This window comes from Manis pentadactyla, chromosome 11 (genome assembly GCF_030020395.1).
Source record: "Manis pentadactyla isolate mManPen7 chromosome 11, mManPen7.hap1, whole genome shotgun sequence".
Classification (NCBI taxonomy): Eukaryota; Metazoa; Chordata; class Mammalia; order Pholidota; family Manidae; genus Manis; species Manis pentadactyla.
The window spans coordinates 92,475,608-92,496,499 of NC_080029.1; the positions used below are offsets into that span (position 1 = coordinate 92,475,608).

General features: G+C 36.8%; 1 protein-coding gene and 1 non-coding gene across 9 annotated transcripts in view; one reads left to right on the forward strand and one right to left on the reverse strand.

Moving 5' to 3' along the window:
* Positions 1-2,740: 2,740 nt before the first annotated feature.
* Positions 2,741-2,847, reverse strand: LOC118931420 (U6 spliceosomal RNA). Its single transcript, XR_005032377.1, has one exon. It is a non-coding gene; the product is annotated as a U6 spliceosomal RNA (small nuclear RNA).
* A 1,788-nt stretch (positions 2,848-4,635) lies between these two features.
* Positions 4,636-20,892, forward strand: part of TMEM62 (transmembrane protein 62) — a 41,309-nt gene continuing 25,052 nt past the window's right edge. For 2 of the 8 annotated variants that reach the window (XM_036923685.2, XM_036923686.2), the window contains exons 1-6: positions 5,511-5,627; positions 7,215-7,352; positions 14,077-14,218; positions 15,336-15,460; positions 15,608-15,730; positions 17,841-17,996. In XM_036923685.2, the coding sequence (XP_036779580.2) occupies positions 7,273-7,352; positions 14,077-14,218; positions 15,336-15,460; positions 15,608-15,730; positions 17,841-17,996 (626 nt within the window). In that variant the 5' untranslated portion in view covers positions 5,511-5,627; positions 7,215-7,272. Of the gene's footprint in view, positions 5,227-5,510; positions 5,628-7,214; positions 7,353-10,495; positions 10,571-14,076; positions 14,219-15,335; positions 15,461-15,607; positions 15,731-17,840; positions 17,997-20,892 lie in introns of those variants that run through there. The other 6 variants (XM_036923681.2, XM_036923680.2, XM_036923679.2 and 3 more) reach the window with 6 other exon arrangements.

Below are 20,892 nucleotides of genomic sequence, written 5' to 3' on the forward strand. Positions count from 1 at the left end.
TGGCAAAGTGGCATTTGTATCACGGGAATGTGAAAGCTGACAATCTTATGATTGTTTTTCCATCTGTCCCATACATTTGAATACCTGTAAAGAATGGATTTTATGTTTTCCAAACTTGGCTTGATTGGCTCATTTCAAAGTGGCTATATGGTCATTGTCTCTTCTACTCAACCACAAAATGACTCTATAAATGGTGATCATTTTAATAGTGACCTAAAATTAATCATCCCTTTATTTTTTAATTTATTTTTTTAATTGTAAAATACATATAACACAAAATTTAACATTTTAGTTATTTTTAAGCATACATTGTGTACATTTTAGGTGTATAGTGGCATTAAGTACATTCACATTTTTTGCAACAAAATCACCACCATACATCTCCAGAACTTTTTGTGTCTTGTAAGACTGAAAATGTGTACCTATCGAACATCAGCTCCTCATTTCCCCCTCCTCCCAGCCCCTGGAACCACCATTCTACTGCCTGTCTCTATGAATTTCACTACTCTCAGTGCCTCACAGAAGTGGAATCATACAGCATTTGTCCTCTTGTGACTGGCTTATTTTATTGGCATAATGTCCTCAAGGTTCATTTATGTTGTAATGTGTCAGAATTTCCTTCATCTGTGATTTCTTACTTTTGCAGGTGTTTCAGTTTCCTTAGAGCCTTAACCTTACCTTAACAAAGTCTCCAATTTCTGTTTTTCTGAGGAGTGAAAGGAGTACTCCATAAAAGCTTTGTAAAGTCTGGTACTTACTGATGTTCATAGCAGCATTATTTACAATAGCCAAAAAGGTGGAAACAATCCACATGTCCATCGACAAATGAATGAATAAAGACAATGTGGTATATTTATACAATGAAATGTTATCAGTCTTAAAAAGGATATTCTGGCATGTGCTACAACATGGATGAACCTTAACAAATTACATTAAATGAAATAAGCCAGACACAAAAGGACCAATATTGTATGATTTCACTTATATGAGGTACCTACAATAATCAAATTCAGAGACAGAAAGAATAGTGGTTACTATGATCTCAGGGATTGGGGGGAGGATGGGGAGTTAATGTTTGATGGGTACAGCATTTCAGTTGGGGATGCTGAAGAGTTCTGGAGATGAGTGGTGATGATTGTAGAACAGTGTGAATGTACTTAATGCCACTGAATTAAACACATAAAAATGGTTAAGATAGTAAATTTTGTTACCTATTTCATCACAATTTTGAAAAATAAAAATCTTTACATACACAAAAAATACTTCATTTACATTATCTCTATAGAAATAACTTGACAGAACAATGATTTTAAAATATTTTTTTGAATCTTTTACTGAGGTTACTATAAGAATGCGATCTGAAGATAATTTCTACATCTTATGTTTATGAGAGTCACATAGTTCAGTTCATGACTATTAATGATAATAAACATTGTTTGTGAATGTCCAAGTGATAAATTCTCCCTTGACTTTAGTTCCAGGAAAACTTGCTTTCACAGTGAATTGCTGCTTGCTTGCTTTATGAGAGAACAAGAAATCTACTTTTCTCCTTTGTCAGCAGCTGAGAGCCACCTTTCATGATGATTTATAGTGATTAGCTGATCAAACCAGTATTTCCCTGGAGAATCATTAACCATCATTAAACAAATAAAATCCTGTTTCTACTCACTTTGAGCTCTGAGTAAAGCAGCTTGGTTACAATACAGTGTCTGCAAATCGGTCTGCTGCCCTTTGTGACTTTAAACATGTTCCTCTGTACAGAATGATTAACAGTGTGTCTTGCCATTTTCTATCACACAGTTTCTTGTTGTATTCTGCTTCTGGAAAATGATTCTCATATCTTTGAGGTTCCTCCAAGTCCTCTCCATATGCATTTGATACATGCCATATGCCATGTTTTAAATAAGATCATCTCAACCATATCTCCCAAATTGGTTTAAAGATATCTGTTAAAGATAATAGATGTTTTCTAGTGGTGCAGTATTAGTCAAAACCCAAACTATTCATATGGACAGTGCTCTCCACACATACACAGCAGCCCTGGTGTTTTCATCACTAGGGTTCCAAATTTTGGCACCAACTTTTAACTATCTCTTTTTCTTCCCCCAAATATCCAATCAGCTGTCAAATTCTCTAGCTGCTGTGTTACAACTATTTTACATTTGAGCTTTTTCTAATCTCACACTCTCCCATCTTCCTTCTTCAGGCCTTTGTAGTTACCACTGCCTGGATGTCTTGTTCCTTCAGGTGGCTAAAACAAAATATCACAGACTGGGTGGCTTGTAAACAATAGAAATTTATTTCTCACAGTTCTGGAAGCTGGAAGGATTACATCTTGAAAATAAGATTGCATTTTAAAACCCAATTAGTTAAAAAGTAACTTTCTTAACATACTCTTTAACAAACAGACAACAACTCACTCCACCTTGGGAGCACAGCAAGCAATCTGGAGTGATATGCTCCCAGAGCAGTAAATTTCTTCTAAATAACCAGAATACTAATAAGAAACTTAATGTCTCTTCAAAGATAAGCATTTTGGGACCACTTAGCAGGTGTACATCCCTAGCCCTTTGTCTTTCAACTGCCTATAAAACCCCTAAACAGACCACCCCAGGGCTCTCTTGTCCGCTCCTGGCATGAGCCAGGAACTCTGTCCTCTCGCTGTATCTCTAAATAAAAGCCTGTCACTTGCTCTCCTACCTTGAGTGTTTGTGAAGTTCATTCTTCGACTCCACAAACAAGAACCCTGGCATCAACAATTCACGAATTTTCATGTCATCGTTGCACAGGGTACATTCTAATCTCTGTAGGTTCCAATTTTAGTATATGTGCTGCTGAAGGGAGCACCTGAGTGTTTTTGAATAAACATTCTGAATAAACATTGCTGTTCTGAATAAGCATTTTTATACAAGTAACACTCTTAAAAAAAATATCCCTTGAGCTTTGTTTCTTGGGATATGTTGCCAGTATTGGCTATGCCAATTTCAATTCATTATATACTTTGAGTACCTTTTGAACACATGACATTGATATAAGCAGAAAATATAAAGAAACATAGTATAAGTGGCTAAGGAGCCATGGTTCTTCATCTTAGAAGCTTATGTAGGAGACAAATACACATGTAAATTTAACAAAAGATGAATATACCATTTGCTATGAGACAATTAGCTATAAAAGGCTACAGGCAGGTTAAAAATCATGAGATCACAACTTTGGAAAGAATCAGGAAAAGTTGAATTAAGGACTGGCATATAAAGAATAAATAGTATTTCTAAGACTTACCAAGATGAACCAAAGCATTGGTTGAGGACACTGAATACTTCAGTTTGGCTGGGCAAGTGTTATGCCTAGAGGAATAGTGGTAATTAAACCGGACCCTTGGTTTAAGCCATTTTAGGAGGCCTCTATAAATGCTAAGAGTGAAGACAGATCTGGCAACAGCGTAGGGAACCACTGGGACAGAGGAGATGGGTGGCAGAGATTCCTGTTAGAAGGATATTGGAATAATCCAATATTATGGTTTGAATATTGTAAGGTTGAAGGCACTAAGGAGAGGGGTGAGCACGTCAGACACTGATAACGTGCCGAAGTCCCCGGCTGCTGTGCCTTAGGCTAGCCAATCCTCGCGCCGCTGTAAATCTAAGCTCTGCCTCCCCTTACCTTCTTTAAAAACTCGCTGCCTGTCTACTTTCGCGCCCGCAGCCTCCATTTCCATGGACTAGGGAACCTCACCCGGGGGCATTGAAATAAACTACCTGGCCCTTTGTTGCCTCTCTTCGCCTGCTTATTTCGGCTGGAATTTATCTTACAAATGTGTCCCCACAAAATTCATATGCTGACATCCTAATACCCAATGTGATAGTATTTAGAGGTGGGGTCTTAGGACTCTGCCCTCATGAATGGGATTAGTGCCCTTATAGGAGACCCTAGAGAGATCCCTTGCCCCTTCCGCCTTGCGAGGGCACAGAAGTTAGCAGTCTGCAACAGTCAAGAAATGGTTAGATCATCTTCCTATGACAGTAACTACACTAGTTGGGGGTGAGGATTTAATAATGTGGGTAACTGTTGATTGTATATCAACTATATGTACTTCAATAAAAAAAGATAAATTAAGGGCAGGACTGGAATCTAGTTCGGCCCACAGGACATTTAACATTTATTAATTGGAATATTATGTAACTAAGTGCATATGAAATACTGTAAGTCTGGGGAGAGGAAATCCAGGGCAAAATACCTCTAAAAACCGAAATCAGTCAAAGGGAGAAATAAAGCTTAAAATCTGTTTATTGCTCACCAACTGCAGTCCCGAGCGGTCTTTCTCCTCTGCTCTGGAAGAAGCCAGCAAACCCGCCAGCCGCCTCCCCATAACCTCCCAGGGTCAGGCACGCCCCCGGTTGCCCAGGTAATTACCCATTGATATGAAGATGAACTTCTTTCCAACCCTGAGGAACGATGCAAATGCACTAAAGCCATACTTCTTTCCACCTCTGAACAATTATTGATATGCAGATGTACTAAAGCCAAGCGAGACATTCTGGAAATATTACAATTTTATCCACAAGTACACATTTAAGAATAACTCGCAAAACATGTATTACCTCTATGGAAGCACGTTAATAGAAGGGGCTGAAGGAAGCCACCTGTCACATTTCCACAACAATTTAAAAGGCGTCTTCCTACACACTGATTCTCACAACAACCCTGTGAAGAACGCACGGGAGGTATTAGTAACTCGCTTTTACAGGTGAGGAAACCCACCCACCGAGGTCAGGAATGACTGACTAGGGCGGAAGTAGGACACTAGCCTCCGCCTCCCGGACCAGGGCCCCTTCCCTGCCGGCTTCGGGCGTCTCAGCTTCTTCCTCAGCTGCATTGCACTGGCATTCCCGGGCCAGGGGCGTGGGCGGCGGGCGAGGACCGAAGGCTGCACACAGCGCTGCGCCGGAGGCCCAGTGACCATAGAGTCCGGAAGTGCGGCCAGAGCAGCTCCCGGGGCGCGGCGCCATCCTATCCCAGGACCGCGAGGTCCGCGCCAGGGCAGGAGGAATGAGCGGTGCGCTGGCCTTCAGGGTGGTCGCGGGGCTCGTGGCAGCGGCGCTGGTCGCTGTGCTCTTGGACCGCTACAGCCTGGCCAGCCAGCCCTCGCCGCTGCTGCAGCCCCGCCGCCCCTCGAGCCCGCACCCCGCGCCGGGCGCCAGAGCCAGCAACATCTTCTGGGGGCTGCAGGTGACGAGCGGGAGCCCCGGGATTGGGGGAGTGCAGAGTTGACACCAGGCGGTGAGGCGTGGGCAGTTTCCGCGGAGATGCGATCTACGCCTGTGCGGGCCCCAAACTCCGAACTGCAGTGTGTGCGCGCTCGCGTGGGTGTGGTGTGTGTCCGACCTTTCCCTGGGGGGATTTGTTCCTTGACTTCCGCATTACCTTTTCCTTCCGCCTTCTGAGAGCCGCTGGGTTGGCGTGTCCGCGCAGCCTCTTGCTGACTCCGCTATCTCTGTTTAATACCTGCTTTTGGCAGATATCCGACACGCACCTGAGCAGGTTTCGAGATCGAGGCAGAGCTGTAGACTTAGAGAAGTTCTGTTCTGAAACTATTGACATCATTCAACCAGCTCTTGTCCTAGCCACAGGTAGGAGGATTGGCGTGCTGTCGTGTTGTCGTGTCCAGATGGTAGACAGCAGCCAGGGCTGCAGCTTTTCACTTGGGAGACATTGGGAACATTACAGCCAGGGCCCCAGGTGTGTCCTCCTTCTGTGGAAAAGATGTGACGTTATAATCCCCTTTGCCAAAGGATAACTGAGTCAAGATCCAACTAATGCTTTGTCATAGCAAGGTTTTGTCAAAGTGGCAGAAGCAAAGTTCACGATTCCCACGTTAGTGTTCTGTCTACTGTATTTGTTTCAGTCTTTTTTGTTGTTGCAGGTCTGGAATTGAGAATTAGGGAAAGCCCTTTAACCACAAAAGTTAGTGTTAAATTTTTTAAACGAACTTACACATTTTCTTTACATATTAATCATACTGTCAACTGCTTGAGGCTTCAAGTGACTCAGTACACTTGTTCTATCCCTTATGCAGACTGAAACCATCAGGACTGGTATATTAAGAACGGTAGGATTTGTTCATAGTCTTACTGAGAACCATGACCTGAGAGCAGCCCATCGGTGTGTTCTGGTAAACTGCTCTAAAGCCCCTTCGTTTGGAGACACCGTATCCTCTCTACAGCAAGAAATACGTGCAGAAAGGTTACAAATATTAGTGTATCAAGCAGTGTGACACGGATATAATTGTCCTAAAGGATCATGCTATACATATGCTGATGCTATATCTATGGGTGTAAGGGGAGGCAAGGGTAAGGGTCTCAGGTGGATTACCTCATCTTCCTTTGGGGATGGAGAGGGCATATGGGACATTATCTTATTGATGCTGACCAGAGAATTCCTGACTGACTACATTTTGGGAAGAGGTTGAAACTTCAATTAGGTTAGATATTAAGCCCCAGGTCGTTGACTTGGCCTAGCTGAAGTGACACCATGTTGGGCCTTTCTTTTTAACACTTGGTACTTATGTGACTTGGGTTCTCTAGAATCTTCAGACTCCTAAACATTTGCTCCCAAACTGTGTTGGAAGAGAAGAAGCAAAAGGAACACCTACTCTGTCTACTGGGAGATTCATATCCCACCACCTTACTGAAACACTTTTCCAATATGATGGAGTTATCAATCCTCAATTTATGGGAAACCTCAGTTTCAAGTATCTGTCTAGTTTTCTAGAAATTTTGGTACTGTCCAAACTGTACCTTCCACATTGTTTCTTGCTATAAAAATAATACTTGGTCAGATTACATATCCTGATTTGGGGTTTGGAAAATATGGTTGCCCTAGCTACCACTCACCTGCCCAGAGTGTTGAAATTTCTTACCAGCTGTTTTCATTTTGTCAGTCTCATGATGCATTTTATATTGCTCTCTTTAAGATACAGTTTTCACAGCCCATTTCTAATATCACAGGAGGTTAAACAGGCACTTGCAAGTCCCTTGCTGACAAAATCTTGTAATTTTTATGGCTTCCTTTGGACATAAGTGGACTAGTAAGTGGTTATTTTATGTTAAACAAGTTGAGTACTTTTAAGTATCTTTGTTCCTTCAGTCTGCACTAAAAAAAAAGGAACCCCTGGGGTTTATTTTGCATTGTGATTCAATTCTTATGTAAATTTACAGGAGACCTGACAGATGCCAAAACAAAGGAAGAGTTTGGATCCAGACAGCAGGAGGTAGAATGGCAAACTTACCAGGGTATTCTGAAGAGGACGAGGGTCATGGAAAAAACCAAGTGGCTAGATGTCAAAGGAAATCACGGTAAGAATCTAGACCCACATATAGTTAAGATTTTCTTCCTTTAGGAGCCTAGCTGCTCCAGTTTAGATTGTAAAATTATAAAATGGGAACATTATAACATAGGTTTAGATATACTGAAGGCCACAATTCTAAAATAGAACTATAATACAGGATTTTAGAACTTCAGATGTCAGTGTTAGCCTGTGAGGAGAAAGCTGGTATGATCCTTTCTTCTTTACCTGGAAGAAAAGCTTCTACTAAAACCCATTTTGAAGGATGTTTTGAAAAATACACATTTAGCTAAGTAAAAGTAGCCAAGCCCATAAGTCTACATACTGCATGATTCCATTTATATGACATTCAAGGTAAAGTACAACTATATAGACAGAATAGATCATGGTTGCCAGGCTTTGGGGCTGGGGGAGAAGTTGACCACAAAGCAGCATCATGAGAAAATTTAGGGGAGTAGTGGAACTGTTCTGTATCTTAATTGTGGTGGTGGATATGTGACAATGCATTTGTCAAAACCCATAGAACTGTACAGCACAATGAATGAATTTTACTGTATACACATTAAAAAATTAAAATCACAAATAAACTCTCATATGCATAGGAAGATAAATGGATAATCTCTATCCACTTTTTAGATGATCAATGTTGTGTTAGCAAAGAAATGAACTCTTCTCCAAAAGTGTCCTTGGTGGATTTGTTTTGTTGTTTATAAAGGTTGGCTTTCTTATTGTTTGGTTAAGTACCTCATTTGTCTGCTTCATTTGATTATTTGTTGTAGATAAGTACCTAATTACATATTTTTAAAAACTATTATTTTAAACACCTAATTCTATCTGGTGAAATATACAGCTTTTGGTTCAATCAGAAAATGCTGTCTTTTCTTTATTTTGTATTTTATTTTATTAAGATATTATTAATATACACTCTTATGAAGGTTTCACATGAAAAAAACAATGTGGTTACTACATTCACCCATATTATCATGTCCCCCTCAACACCCCATTGCAGTCGCTGTCCATCAGGGTAGTAAGATGCCACAGATTCACTATTTGCCTTCTCTGTGCTACACTGTCTTCCCCATGATCCCCCCAACACCATGTGTGTGCCAATCATAATACCCCTCAATCCTCTTCTCCCTCCCTCCCCACCTGACCTTCCCCACCCCTCCCCTTTGGTAACTGCTAGTCCCTTCTTGGAGTCTGTGAGTCTGTTGCTGTTTTGTTCCTTCAGTTTTGCTTCGTTGTTAATACTCCACAAATGAGGGAAATCATTTGGTTCTTATTTTTTTCCACCTGGCTATTTCACTGAGCAATAAATATCCTCCAGCTCCATCCATGTTGTTGCAAATGGTAGGATTTGTTTCTTTCTTATGGCTGTATATGTACCACATCTTCTTTATCCATTCATCTACTGATGGACACTTAGGTTGCTTTCATATCTGGGCTATTGTGAATAGTGCTGCAATAAACATAGGGGTGCATATGTCTTTCTGAATCTGTGAAATTATATTCTTTGGGTAAATTCTTAGGAGTGAAGTTCCCGGGTCAAATGGTATTTCTATTTTTAGTTTTTTGAGGAACCTCCATATTGCTTTCCACAATGGTTGAACTAGCTTACATTCCCACCAGCAGTGTAGGAGGGTTCCCCTTTCTCCACATCCTTGCCAGCACAGAAAATGCCATCTTTATAAGCAGTTCTTAAAAGTAGCTAGGAATTACAAATTGAAAATGGGATCTCTGGCCATACAGCTTTCTCTGGTATACAGACAGTCCCCAACTTAAGATTTTTCACTTTATGACAGTGCAAAAACTATAAGCATTCAGTAGAAACCATACTTCCGACATTATATTTTAATCTTTTCCTGGTCTAGCGATGTGCTGTATGATGCTCTCCCATGGTGCTGGGCAGTGTCAGTGAGCCATAGCTCCCAGTCAGCTACATGATCACAGGGTAAACAACTGACACACAACAGTTCTGTACTTTTACAACAATTTCTTTTTCACTCTCAGTACTCTATTCAATAAATTGCATGAGATATTCAATACTTTTTTATAAAATAGACTTCGTATTAAATGACTTTGCCCAACTGCCAGCCAATGTAAATGTTCTGAGCACATTTAAGGTAGGCTGGACTAAGCTATGCATTCAGTAGTTTAGGTGTATTGAATGCATTTTTGACTTAGAATATTTTCAATTTACAATGGGTTTATCAGGATGTAACCCCCACTATAGGTCAGGGAAGATCTGAATTTACATTTCTCTTTTTCCTGATCCTACTTAGTCATTTAGTCAAATTCTTTGACAACAAATAGCCAATATCTTTGTATATTCTAAAAAGTTTTTTCCAAGCCAAGCTACTGACTTTTTTCGAGTACTAAATATCAAACAGATTATTTTGATTAAATAATTTTGATAGTCCTTTGGAGTTCATAATAATCTGACTTGTATAGTTATAAATGCTTATGGCATGTGTTTATATATGTTAACATATTATGTTAAGATACAGGAGGAAACTAATTCATATTAATATTTAACTATAACAGAGTTCTCTTATTTAGCAAGAGGATTACATGCACAATTGTATTTACAGCTTACTCTCTAAGGTTATTAGAGATGTAGTAGATTCCTGGAAGTTAAAGCTGATAAACAATTTTAACTGTCGCAATCAGGCAATCAGACTTTATGAAATCATTGTATTTCCAAATAAGTATACTATCCCATCTTTAACATTACCTCTAACAATTATATAACTCCATTCTTACTGAATCTTTTTTAAGATTTAGGAAGAGATGGACTTTGACCCTCTGTTAGAAAGTGATCTACTGGTTGAGAAACACTTGGCAAGGATCCATATGTTAGGTATAATCCAGTCCTTGCAAACTTCCAAATCACATGATTAAAAACAGCAGCAACAATGATCCAATCTTATAATTTCAAATCGATTTATTCAGAGTAGTGTATATTTCAAACTATTCATTATTCTCCAGTACTTGGTGCTTTAAAATGTTTCCAGATATCCTGAATTCAGTAAGTTACAAAAATTTTTAAATTATCAACCTAATTAATTGATATTCTGCCATTTAAATTATTATTGAAAGAATTGTCATTTTTCTTTAGTTGTTAACATGTTTGCATTTTTCTTTTTAATATAGAAGATGTTTGCTCTTTTGTTTTCAATTAGATGCATTCAACATTCCAAGTCTGGAGAGTGTCGAGAATTATTACAGGTATTGTAGTGAACAGAAGACAGACTACAATGAGTTACAAGGAGGGTGCAGTCAATTCAATGAACGGGTGAAACATTTTTAACAGATAAAATTTCTATATAAAGAACCTCTAGTAATTTAAAAAAGGAGGCTTTGTGTGTGTGACAGATTCAGTTCTTTTTTTGTTGTTTCCTAGGGCTTTTTCTTTCCTTTAATTCTTTTTATTTCATATACTTTAATGCCTTTTGTTGGCTAATGGTGCTTTTAATATTCGATGGACTTTTTTTTTGGTCATAGATGCATAACAGAAGTCATTAATGTTTTAATTTTTTTAATTTAGATATAATTGAAATACACTGATATTAGTTTCAGGTGTACAACATAATGATTTGATATTTATATATATTGTGAAATGATCACAATGAGAAGTCTAGTTAACATCTATCACCAAACATATTTATAAAAAATTATTTTTCTTGTGATGAAAACTTTTAAGATCTACTCTTTAGCAACTTTCAGATATACAGTACAGTATTATTAACTGTAGTCACCATACCATATATCAGAAGTCATTTAGATCAGGGCTTGTCAACCAGAGTACTGTGGATTTTAGGAATGCTGAGATACTGATTTTCCCAGACTCTGGGGTGTCTGAAGATCCTAGTTGGTCACCCCTGGCTGTTTTGCCCTTTCATCCCAGTATGACATACAAATATTAAAATTTTCCTTATGTGCCATGACTATGAAAAAGGCTGTGGAATGTGAAAGGATCTTTGAGTTAGAAAATGAATTCTATAGTTTCAGTGTATTGGGATTCTTTTGGTTGTAATTTCATTTTCAGTTTCAGGGTATTTCAAAGCTGTGTTCTGCATTGTCAATCAATCCAGTATCAAGTATTTATTGAGAGCCCATCATGAATTGGATAGTTTGAGATGCAAGAGCTAATATTAAAAAATATGGCTCTACCTTCAAGGAGGTCTGGGTAAGGGAAATAAAAATTCTTTAGTAAACAATTAGAAAAGAACATGAAGAATAGCTAATGAAATGTTAGATTATTTGGTACATGTGATAATCACTGTAAGAAATCAGGAAAGGCAGAGATCAGCCTGGGGTGGATGAAGGGAAGACTTTTTTTATTTTTATGTGTATTAAGATACAATTGACATACAACATTGTATAAGTTTAAGATGTACAGAATATTCATGTGATACATTTATGTATCACAGTATGATTACCACCATAGTATTAGTTAATAGCTCTATCATTGTCTCATAATTACCATTTCAGTTTTTATGGTGAGACCAATTAAGATCTAGACTCTTAGCAACTTTGAACTTTATAATACCATATTGCCAGCTATAATTACAATGCTGTGCAGTTGTGCATTAGATCTCCAGAACTCCTCAGTTACTAGTTTCAAGTTAAAGAAGACTTTATAAAAGAAGTGAAAATTGCATCCAGTCTTAAAAGATGAGTAACATTTAGGGAAGTAAGAAGTTCTGAGGGGTATATTTTAGGCAAAACCCCATTTTTTAAAAACCTTTAAAAGCTAGAATGAACTTTTGGGGGCAGGGAGGAAACTGGTATCACCAGAGTAAAGGCTCACATTGAGGACCAGTGTCACACTGTAGGTAGTTTAGGGCCTTGTAATATATGGAGGTCTTAAGTGACAAGCACATTTCAATGTGATGGGTAGTAGTTCATAATCCAGCATAGGTTCATTCCTATGACAAGTAACATGAAAATGGTATTTGATAAAGGGCAGTTGCACAACAAAAAAGAATAAAAACAGGGATAAAAAGGAAAAAAGAAGGGGAGATTGGAGTTAATGTACACTAAAGAAGAGAGTCCTATAATATTTCAGTCATGATACGGAAGGGCCCTGAAATGAAGTGGACAAAGTTCATGGATACAGGGATAGTGACATCAATTTGAGGATGATAGCTGAAAAAGTGCTGTTTAACTAACAGTAGAATTAGAGTTAACATAACTTGAAAGGGGAGGTAGTCCTCTTGTTAACACGAGAAAGGAAAAGGATGAAAATGCAAATCTTTCATTTCCTATTATCTGTTTATATTTTTGATGTGACTATAGGAATGGAGTTAAACATTTTCAAAAAAGAATTAACAGGACTTAGGGTTTGACTAGTTATCGGGAAAGTAAACTTTACTAGTCACTTTAAAGTTTCTTACTTATATGTTTTGTTTCTAACTACCTAAACTTCATCTGAATTTAGTAAATGGTATTTTGCTAGAGATAGAAATGTATCAGAAATGTCAACCTGAAGGAAAAAAATCTTCAAGTCAAATCTTAAGAAAGCCCCAGAGAATGCCAGAATCCAGAATTTTTAAAATTTTATTAATTATCATATATTTTAACCTCTGCTTTTGAATAGTTGGATTTTGACTTATTTTTAAATAGCTGAATTTTAAAGTGTCACAAATGTAGGAAACAACATATGCGAGATTATAAGATTCTGAAGAATAACTCTGAAAGCAAATTAAGCAGGAAAAATATAAATAAAAATTTTAATGAGGAAAAAACCCTGAAATAGAAATTTAAAAAATACCAATAGATGAGGCAGTAGAACTAATTGATTATTAATTGCAATACCTATGATAGTAAATTTATGATATATTTGATGGTTACTGTGCTTAATTACAGCTCCTTAATAGCACACTAAGTTTCAGACATTTGGTTATATTTTCTCATATATGCTTTTTGGTAAAACATCATGTAAGACACATAAGATATTTTCTTATAATGTTCTAACATTTGAATAATATAGGCATGCCTCCATTATAATCTTTAGTTCACATTTATTCTACAACTACTCAATGAGTGCTACTCTGTGTCCTGTTTATCCATCCTTTTCCCCTGCTCTTCACCCTCCAACTTTATGAACACCTAAACACTGTTCATACTCAAGGTAGTGAGGACTTGTATTACTGGATGTGTACCCTGTGTATGTTAGTAATATATTTTTAGGAACTGAAAAAGATATGCTGACCTAGACCTAACAAACATTCTTCTCCTGACTTGATGACTTTATCTCTGCAAGGCTTTGTGAGTTAAGCCTCTGTAGTCCTGTTTAAAGAAGTAAACATCTTTTGTATCTCATTATACCAAGAATTCTGCTAGATACTGAGTAGGCCTTCACTAAAATTTTTAATGACTGATAGGTACCATTTCACAGGATTCTGATTGCTCTCTTAAACCATTAGTGTTTAATGGTTAATGTTTAGTGGACTGCCTGAAATAGTTGCCTACTTCTCTGCTTTGCTTGGTAACACTGTGTTTGGTTCTTGAGGAATTAGTTTGCCTGAGTCTTTGGTGACAATGGGAGGAAATCTTTAAAATTTCTTTTAATCAATTTATCTCCCTGGATCTAGCTTATTGTATTTCTCTGTCAGATCAGGAAATCTCCTTTACAAAGAGGTAAAATACAGTGTGATATTAGGGAACAAATTTAAACTCATTCTGTCTTTTTATGATTGCACTAAACTTTCCTATCTTGTATTTTCTAGGAAATATTCTGCCGTACATAGGGATGGCTCTTACCATTACATCCACAGTACTCCCTTTGGCAACTATTCTTTCATCTCTTTGGATGCCACCCAAAATCCAGGGCCTAAGAGACCCTATAATTTCTTTGGAATTTTAGATGAGGTACAGTAAAAATCTCACCTCCCTTTGTAGCTGACCGATTTTATTTTTTCTCAGTTACATGTGGCTGGCTCACCTAAAGTTTTCCTAGGTGAACAAGTTCTTATCTAGAAATGCTTGAGAGAATATTTTCTGTGGTTACAGGTATGGATAGAAGACATTATTGGCTAGCTACGTCAGCACTATTAATTGCTTTCCCTGTTCTTGTGCCAGAATCTGGGAAAGAAGTACCTCACATTTTATATTTATTCAGTAAACATGTACTACATATATACTAAGTTCAGCACTTTGCATGGTACAGCGCATACAGCTTTGAATACTACATGGTATATTCCTAAAATCCCAGTTTCCATTTCTAACTAAAGGTCTACGTATTTTTTTATAAGTGAAGAGTAAGCATTGCAATAAGTTTCTTTGAAAGCATTTTTGTACACTAGGTGAAAACCGTTGTTCGAGTAAAACTGGCAAGTCACAGTCAATCAGTTTCCTAGATTAGTTTTGTTCTAGAATTTTTATGTAAATGAAATCATACAGTATGTACTCTTGTGTCTGGCTTCTTTTGCTCAGTATAATGTTTCTGAGATTCGCCCATGTGTGTATTGATAGTTCTTTCCTGTTTATTGATAATTATTATTCTGTTATATGGATATACTACAATGTGTTGATTGTTTCTAGTTTGGAGATACTATGAGAAGAGCTGTTATGAATATTCAGGTACAAGGCTTTCTGTGGACATGTACATCTTGTTCTAGAAGTTCAGGTTCAATATCCTCATAATTATAATGTATATACAGAGCTGAAAAGATTAGTAGTTCTTTATTTCTATACAGAAATTTACAAATAAAGAAATTTATGTACTTTAAAGATTATTCTTTATTTCTCAGTTTCCTTATCCATCAAATGGGGATGATATCTGTCTTCACAATTATTTTTAAGATCAAATAAATTATAATATATGTGAAGACAGTTCAAAACTTACAGAGGTCCACAGAAGTCATTAGTGGGGTTTAATCCCTAGATGTAACACTATTATAAAGCTTCAGGGGAGTTGTTTAATCTGTTGGCATTATATTTCAGCCTGAATGCTAATTAAAGATCCTTCTCTTTTTGCCCATTTCAGAAAAGGATGGAGGAGCTTTTATTACTGGCCAAGGAAAGTAGCCAGAGTAATCATAGTATTTGGTTTGGACATTTTCCAACATCCACTATCCTTTCTCCATCACCAGGAATTCGGTCAATAATGAGGTGAGGCAGGCTTCAGAAATCAAAATTAATTGCTTTAAATTCTTTTATGTTGCTCAACCTGTCTAGCTTTCCTGAAGAGTTATTTTTATTAGTTCAGCATCACAAGTTATCTTTATTCATTCATTCCATTTACTTTTCATTGGTTAGTTCAGCTACAGCTTACTTGTGTGGGCACCTCCATACACTCGGTGGACTGATGCCTGTTTTGCACACTCGTCACTTTGAAGGCACTTTGGAACTTGAGGTGGGAGATTGGAAGCATAACAGGAGGTAAGGGATGTACCCCCAAAAATAAAACTTATAAATGTAAGTTTTGCTAAATCAATGATAATTTTCTTACTGCTATCATGGGTGATCTGAGTTGAAGATCTTGTGATATCTCTGTTTTTAAAGTAATATATGTATCCAGTGATCTTTTTTATTATGCAAAATTCTTGTTTTAACAGTTATGTTTGCCATCAGTATGTTACATTGGATTTTCAAGATGTATCCATTAGGATATAGTTCTCAAACTCTAGTGTGCACAAGAATTACAGAGGAGCTTATTAAAAATAAAAATTTCCAGGCCATACCTCTAGAGATTTTGACTGTGTTGGTCTGAATAAGGACCAAAGAAAGTGCATTTTTTAAAAGCCCAAGTGTTCTATGGGCCACAGTTAGAAAAAAACTGGAAATGTGTCACTTTTTCCCCTGAATTTTATACCTACATTTCTAGTTACTGCTCCAAGATATTAGTGATTTAAGTTCTTCAAATAGATGATAGTTGGATTTATTAAGGTTAAGGTCTCTTCAAAAGAAAGCAACTTATTTATCAAAAGCATATAATATAGTTATATATATATATTGAGAAGAACTAAATATATTTTTGAGAATAAGTACAGTAGTTTAAATATAGATGAATATCATCTCATTGTTTAACTATTATCAATTGCTATTTAATTTATTCAAACCCAGTCCTGAAGACATTAAGCACTCAATAAATATTTTTTAGATGAATATATTATCTATTTTTAACTACTTCCAGTTATTAAAAAACAGCTTTACATCTTGGAAGGTACTTACTAATTTCAGTTGGCTTCTTTAGAATGTGTATAAGAGCTATGCTTGAAGCCTGTAATTAGTTGGTAACTACAGTAACTCAGTTACTTTGAGCTAAGACCTGTTTATTCATGACTGAGGCTATGAGCCAGGCTGGGATTGCCTTTTACCAAATAGCCTTCCTCACCCTTGATAACCTCTTTATTTCTTATAAATGCTACAGATAAAAGTTAAATGATGTTATGAGATCATTTCCTTTTTTTCTCTTCCCACCACCTGCTCTCCTGTGTTCCACCCTGGGGTTTTCCTGAAGTTTATTGAAAGGATCTAATCTTTACTTGCCCTTATAAACATTTAAGTTGTATTAGTACAATAGAAGAGGTTTTAAAAATTTAATAAATTAGTAATAGTAGGTTAGGCTTTGTTGTGGATGCAAATAAATCTAGAAATACCGGTGGCTTAACACAGTAGACATTCTTTTTTCTTCATTTATGTATATGCAGTATGAGTCAAAGCAACTGTCTTCTACAGGGTGACTCGGGATCCAGAGTTCCTCCATCCTATAATGCCACTATTTCCACAGCTCATTTCCAGGGCAGGGAAGAGAGCATGGAGAACTCATACTCACTCCTAAGTGTTTTGGACCAGAAGTGTGATACATGTCACTTCTGTTCACAGCCCATTGGCCAGAACTAGTCACATGGCCCCAGCCTAATACCAGGGAAACTGGGAAATGCAAGGGAGCATGTGGAGTATTTGGTGAGCACTATTGTTTCTGCCATAGTTAATCATTTCTCTTCTCAGTTCTGAAAGTTAGAGAATACAAAACTTTGGTTATTCTTTAGTGAATATTTATACCTTTCATATTGCATTTAGGAAATCAAAACATTGAACTTTCAAAAGTATACAATTACAAAGGTTTAGAAGAAGAATGAAAGGTTTCTGTGTTTATTTTAATATTTTATGGAGCATTGTTGATGGAATGAAGGATGTCAGGTACTAGGCTAATGACGAATGCCTTAGGTTCAAAATTGTCTTAAAGCATAGAAATCAAATGAATTAATTCAACAAGCATTTATTTAAAAATGAAAAGTGTGTGCTATGTACCAGACATTGTTCTAGGGCACAGTTAATTAATTTATTGCTTCAGTCAGATCCCAGTTGTGACAAATGTGAAGTGTGAAGAGAAAGGCAAGGGAAGGTGGACAAAGGAACAAGGTTATTTACTCTGCATTCAAATTCATGACCTCAGAAAATACAGTTTTATACTTTTACATGTGTTCTGTGTGTAACTTTCATGCCCACTTACAAGATGAAGTGACTAAGTTACCTTACTGTCTAGGTACCGGATTTTTGCTTTTGATCACGACCTCTTTAGCTTTGCAGATTTGGCCTTTGATGAGTGGCCTGTGGTTCTCATCACCAATCCTAAGTCACTCCTCTATAGTTCTGCTAAACATGAACCACTAGAAAGACTCCTTCACTCAACACACATCAGGTATGTAGCAGTTCTTCCGAATTTTCTTTCAGTTTGATATTGATGGAGAATAAGTCATTGTGACTTCATTCCCATGTGGAAGCTGTGAGATAGCCCACTTTAGTTTTCTCAACAATCCAAACATTATATACAGATAAATTGCTTACTGTTCCATTCCCAGTTAAAAACATGTAATTTTTTAAGCTGAAATTTTAAAAATCATCCAGAAACCCATATTCCTACCATTATTATTTTTGTGTATTTTATGCCTGCCTTTTTATTTTTTTAATTAAGGTATCATTGATACACAATCTTACAAAGGTTTCACATGAACAATCTTGTGGTTTCAACATTCACCCATATTATCAAGTCCCCCCGCCACCCCGTTGCAGTCACTGTCCATCAGTGTAGTAAGATGCCGCAGTCACTACTTATCTTCTGCATGGTGTACTGCCTTCCCGGAGACCCCTCTGCATTATGTGTGCTTATCATAATGCCCCTTAATCCCCTTCTCCTTCCCTCCCACTCACCTTCCCCAACCCCTTCCCTTTGGTAACCACTAGTCCGTTTGTGGAGTCTGTGAGTCTGTTGCCGTTTTGTTCCTTCAGTTTTGCTTTGTTGTTATGCTCCACAAATGAGTGAAATCATTTCCTGCCTTTTTATTTGCATGTTTTTACACTGCTGTGATCATAGTGTACATATTCTTTTGTAACCTACTTAGAGAAGTTTATATTATATATCAGAAATATTTTTTTCGTTTTGCTATACAGCCTTCCAAAAAAGCAAAGGCTATATAAATCTTACGGAATTGAAAATTCAGTTGGCATGTGCATTTGACAATGTAAATTAAAGAGACTTTGAACATTTTTTCAAATATAAGGTCATTCTTTTTAATATGTATGCTCTTAAATTTTATTTTGAAAAGTAATACAACATAACAACCTTTGGAAAACAGGGTAATGGGATTGTATGTGTAGTTTGGTCTCACCCCCAAATAGAACTAGTATTAACAGTTCTGAATTTTCCTTCTCTGGCATTCTCTTTTAGGCATATTTTTCATACTTGGAGTCATAGGGAACAATCTTTTCTAATTCCTATCCTTTTTTCTCAACAGAAAGAATATAGCACAATTTATTTAACCATTTGCCTATCTTATTGGTGAACTTTTAGGTTTTTCTCTAATTTTGCAATGAGCATCTGATGCAGGAGCTTCTTCATTCATTTGAATAATTCCTTTAGGTAGAGTTCTAGAATGGGATTCTAGGTGAAAGTTTGAATTCCCATATGGCTGTTGATAAAGATTGTACAAATACTGTTCTTTGTAACTAAAATCATTATTTTAAGAAAAAACTGTGGTAAAATATACATAACATAAAACTTAACCATTTAAACCATTTTTAGGTGTGCAGTTCAGTAGCATTAAGTATGTTCATATTGTTGTGCAATCATCACCAGAACTTTGATCTTCCCAAAGTGAAACACTGTACCCATCCAATAGTAGCCACCCTTCTCCCCTCCCTCCAGCCCCTGACAGCCACCATTCTACTGTCTGTCTCTAAGACAGACTGCTCTAGGTACCTCACATAAAGGGAATCATACAGTGTTTATCCTTTTGTGATTGGTTTCTTTCATTTAGCATAATGTCCTCAGGTTTACCCATATTGTAGAATACGTCAAAATTTCCTTCCTTTTTTTTTTTTTTTTTACACACAATATAGAAACTTTATTTACTCATATGACTTCAACATAACAATGGTTTCAATTTAAATTCTGACTGTAAACCCAATATTATTTATAAGTTAGATATATGTGCTATTCTACTAATATACTGTATATATGATAAAACATAAAAATAGAAAACTTAATAATTACTAAAAATGAAATATAGGGCATTTAAAATACTTATAAACAGCATAAAAAACCTTTTTGTTCTAGCTTATTTGTGAATGAATGTTTATTATTATTATTATTATTTTTTTTTTTTTAATAATTATTTTTTATTGAAGGGTAGTTGACACACAGTATTACATTACATGAGTTTCAAGTGTACAACACAGTGGTAGAACATTTATATACATAATTCTAGGTTCCAGCTATCACCCTACCAGGCTGTTACAATATCTTGACTATATTCCTTATGCTCTACATTACATCCCGGTTACTAATTTATTTTACCATTGGAAGTCTGTCCTTTTTTTTTTTTTTTTTTTTTTTTTTGTGAGGGCATCTCTCATATTTATTGATCAAATGGTTGTTAATGACAATAAAATTCTGTATAGGGGAGTCAATTCTCAATGCACAATCATTATTCCACCCCAAGCCTAATTTTTGTCAGTCTCCAATCTTCTGAGGCATAACGAACAAGTTCTTACATGTAGAACAAATTCTTACATAATGAATAAGTTACATAGTGAACAGTACAAGGGCAGTCATCACAGAAACTTTCGGTTTTGCTCATGCATTATGAACTATAAACAGTCAGTTCAAATATGAATACTCATTTGGTTTTTATACTTGATTTATATGTGGATACCACATTTCTCTCTTTATTATTATTATTTTTAATAAAATGCTGAAGTGGTAGGTAGATACAAGATAAAGGTAGAAAACATAGTTTAGTGTTGTAAGAGAGCACATGTAGATGATCAGGTGTGTGCCTGTAGACTATGTGTTAATCCAAGCTAGACCAGGGCAATAAAACATCCACGTATGCAGAAGATTTCTCTCAGAGCGGGGGGGTGAGGTTCTAAGCCTCACCTCTGTTGATCCCCAATTTCTCACCTGATGGCCCCCCTGCGACTGTGCCTGTCTTAGGTTGTTCCTCCCTTGAGGAATCTTACCCGTCTCTGGCTAACCAGTCATCTTCCGGGGCCATACAGGGAAATGTGAAGTTGGTAAGTGAGAGAGAAGCCTTATT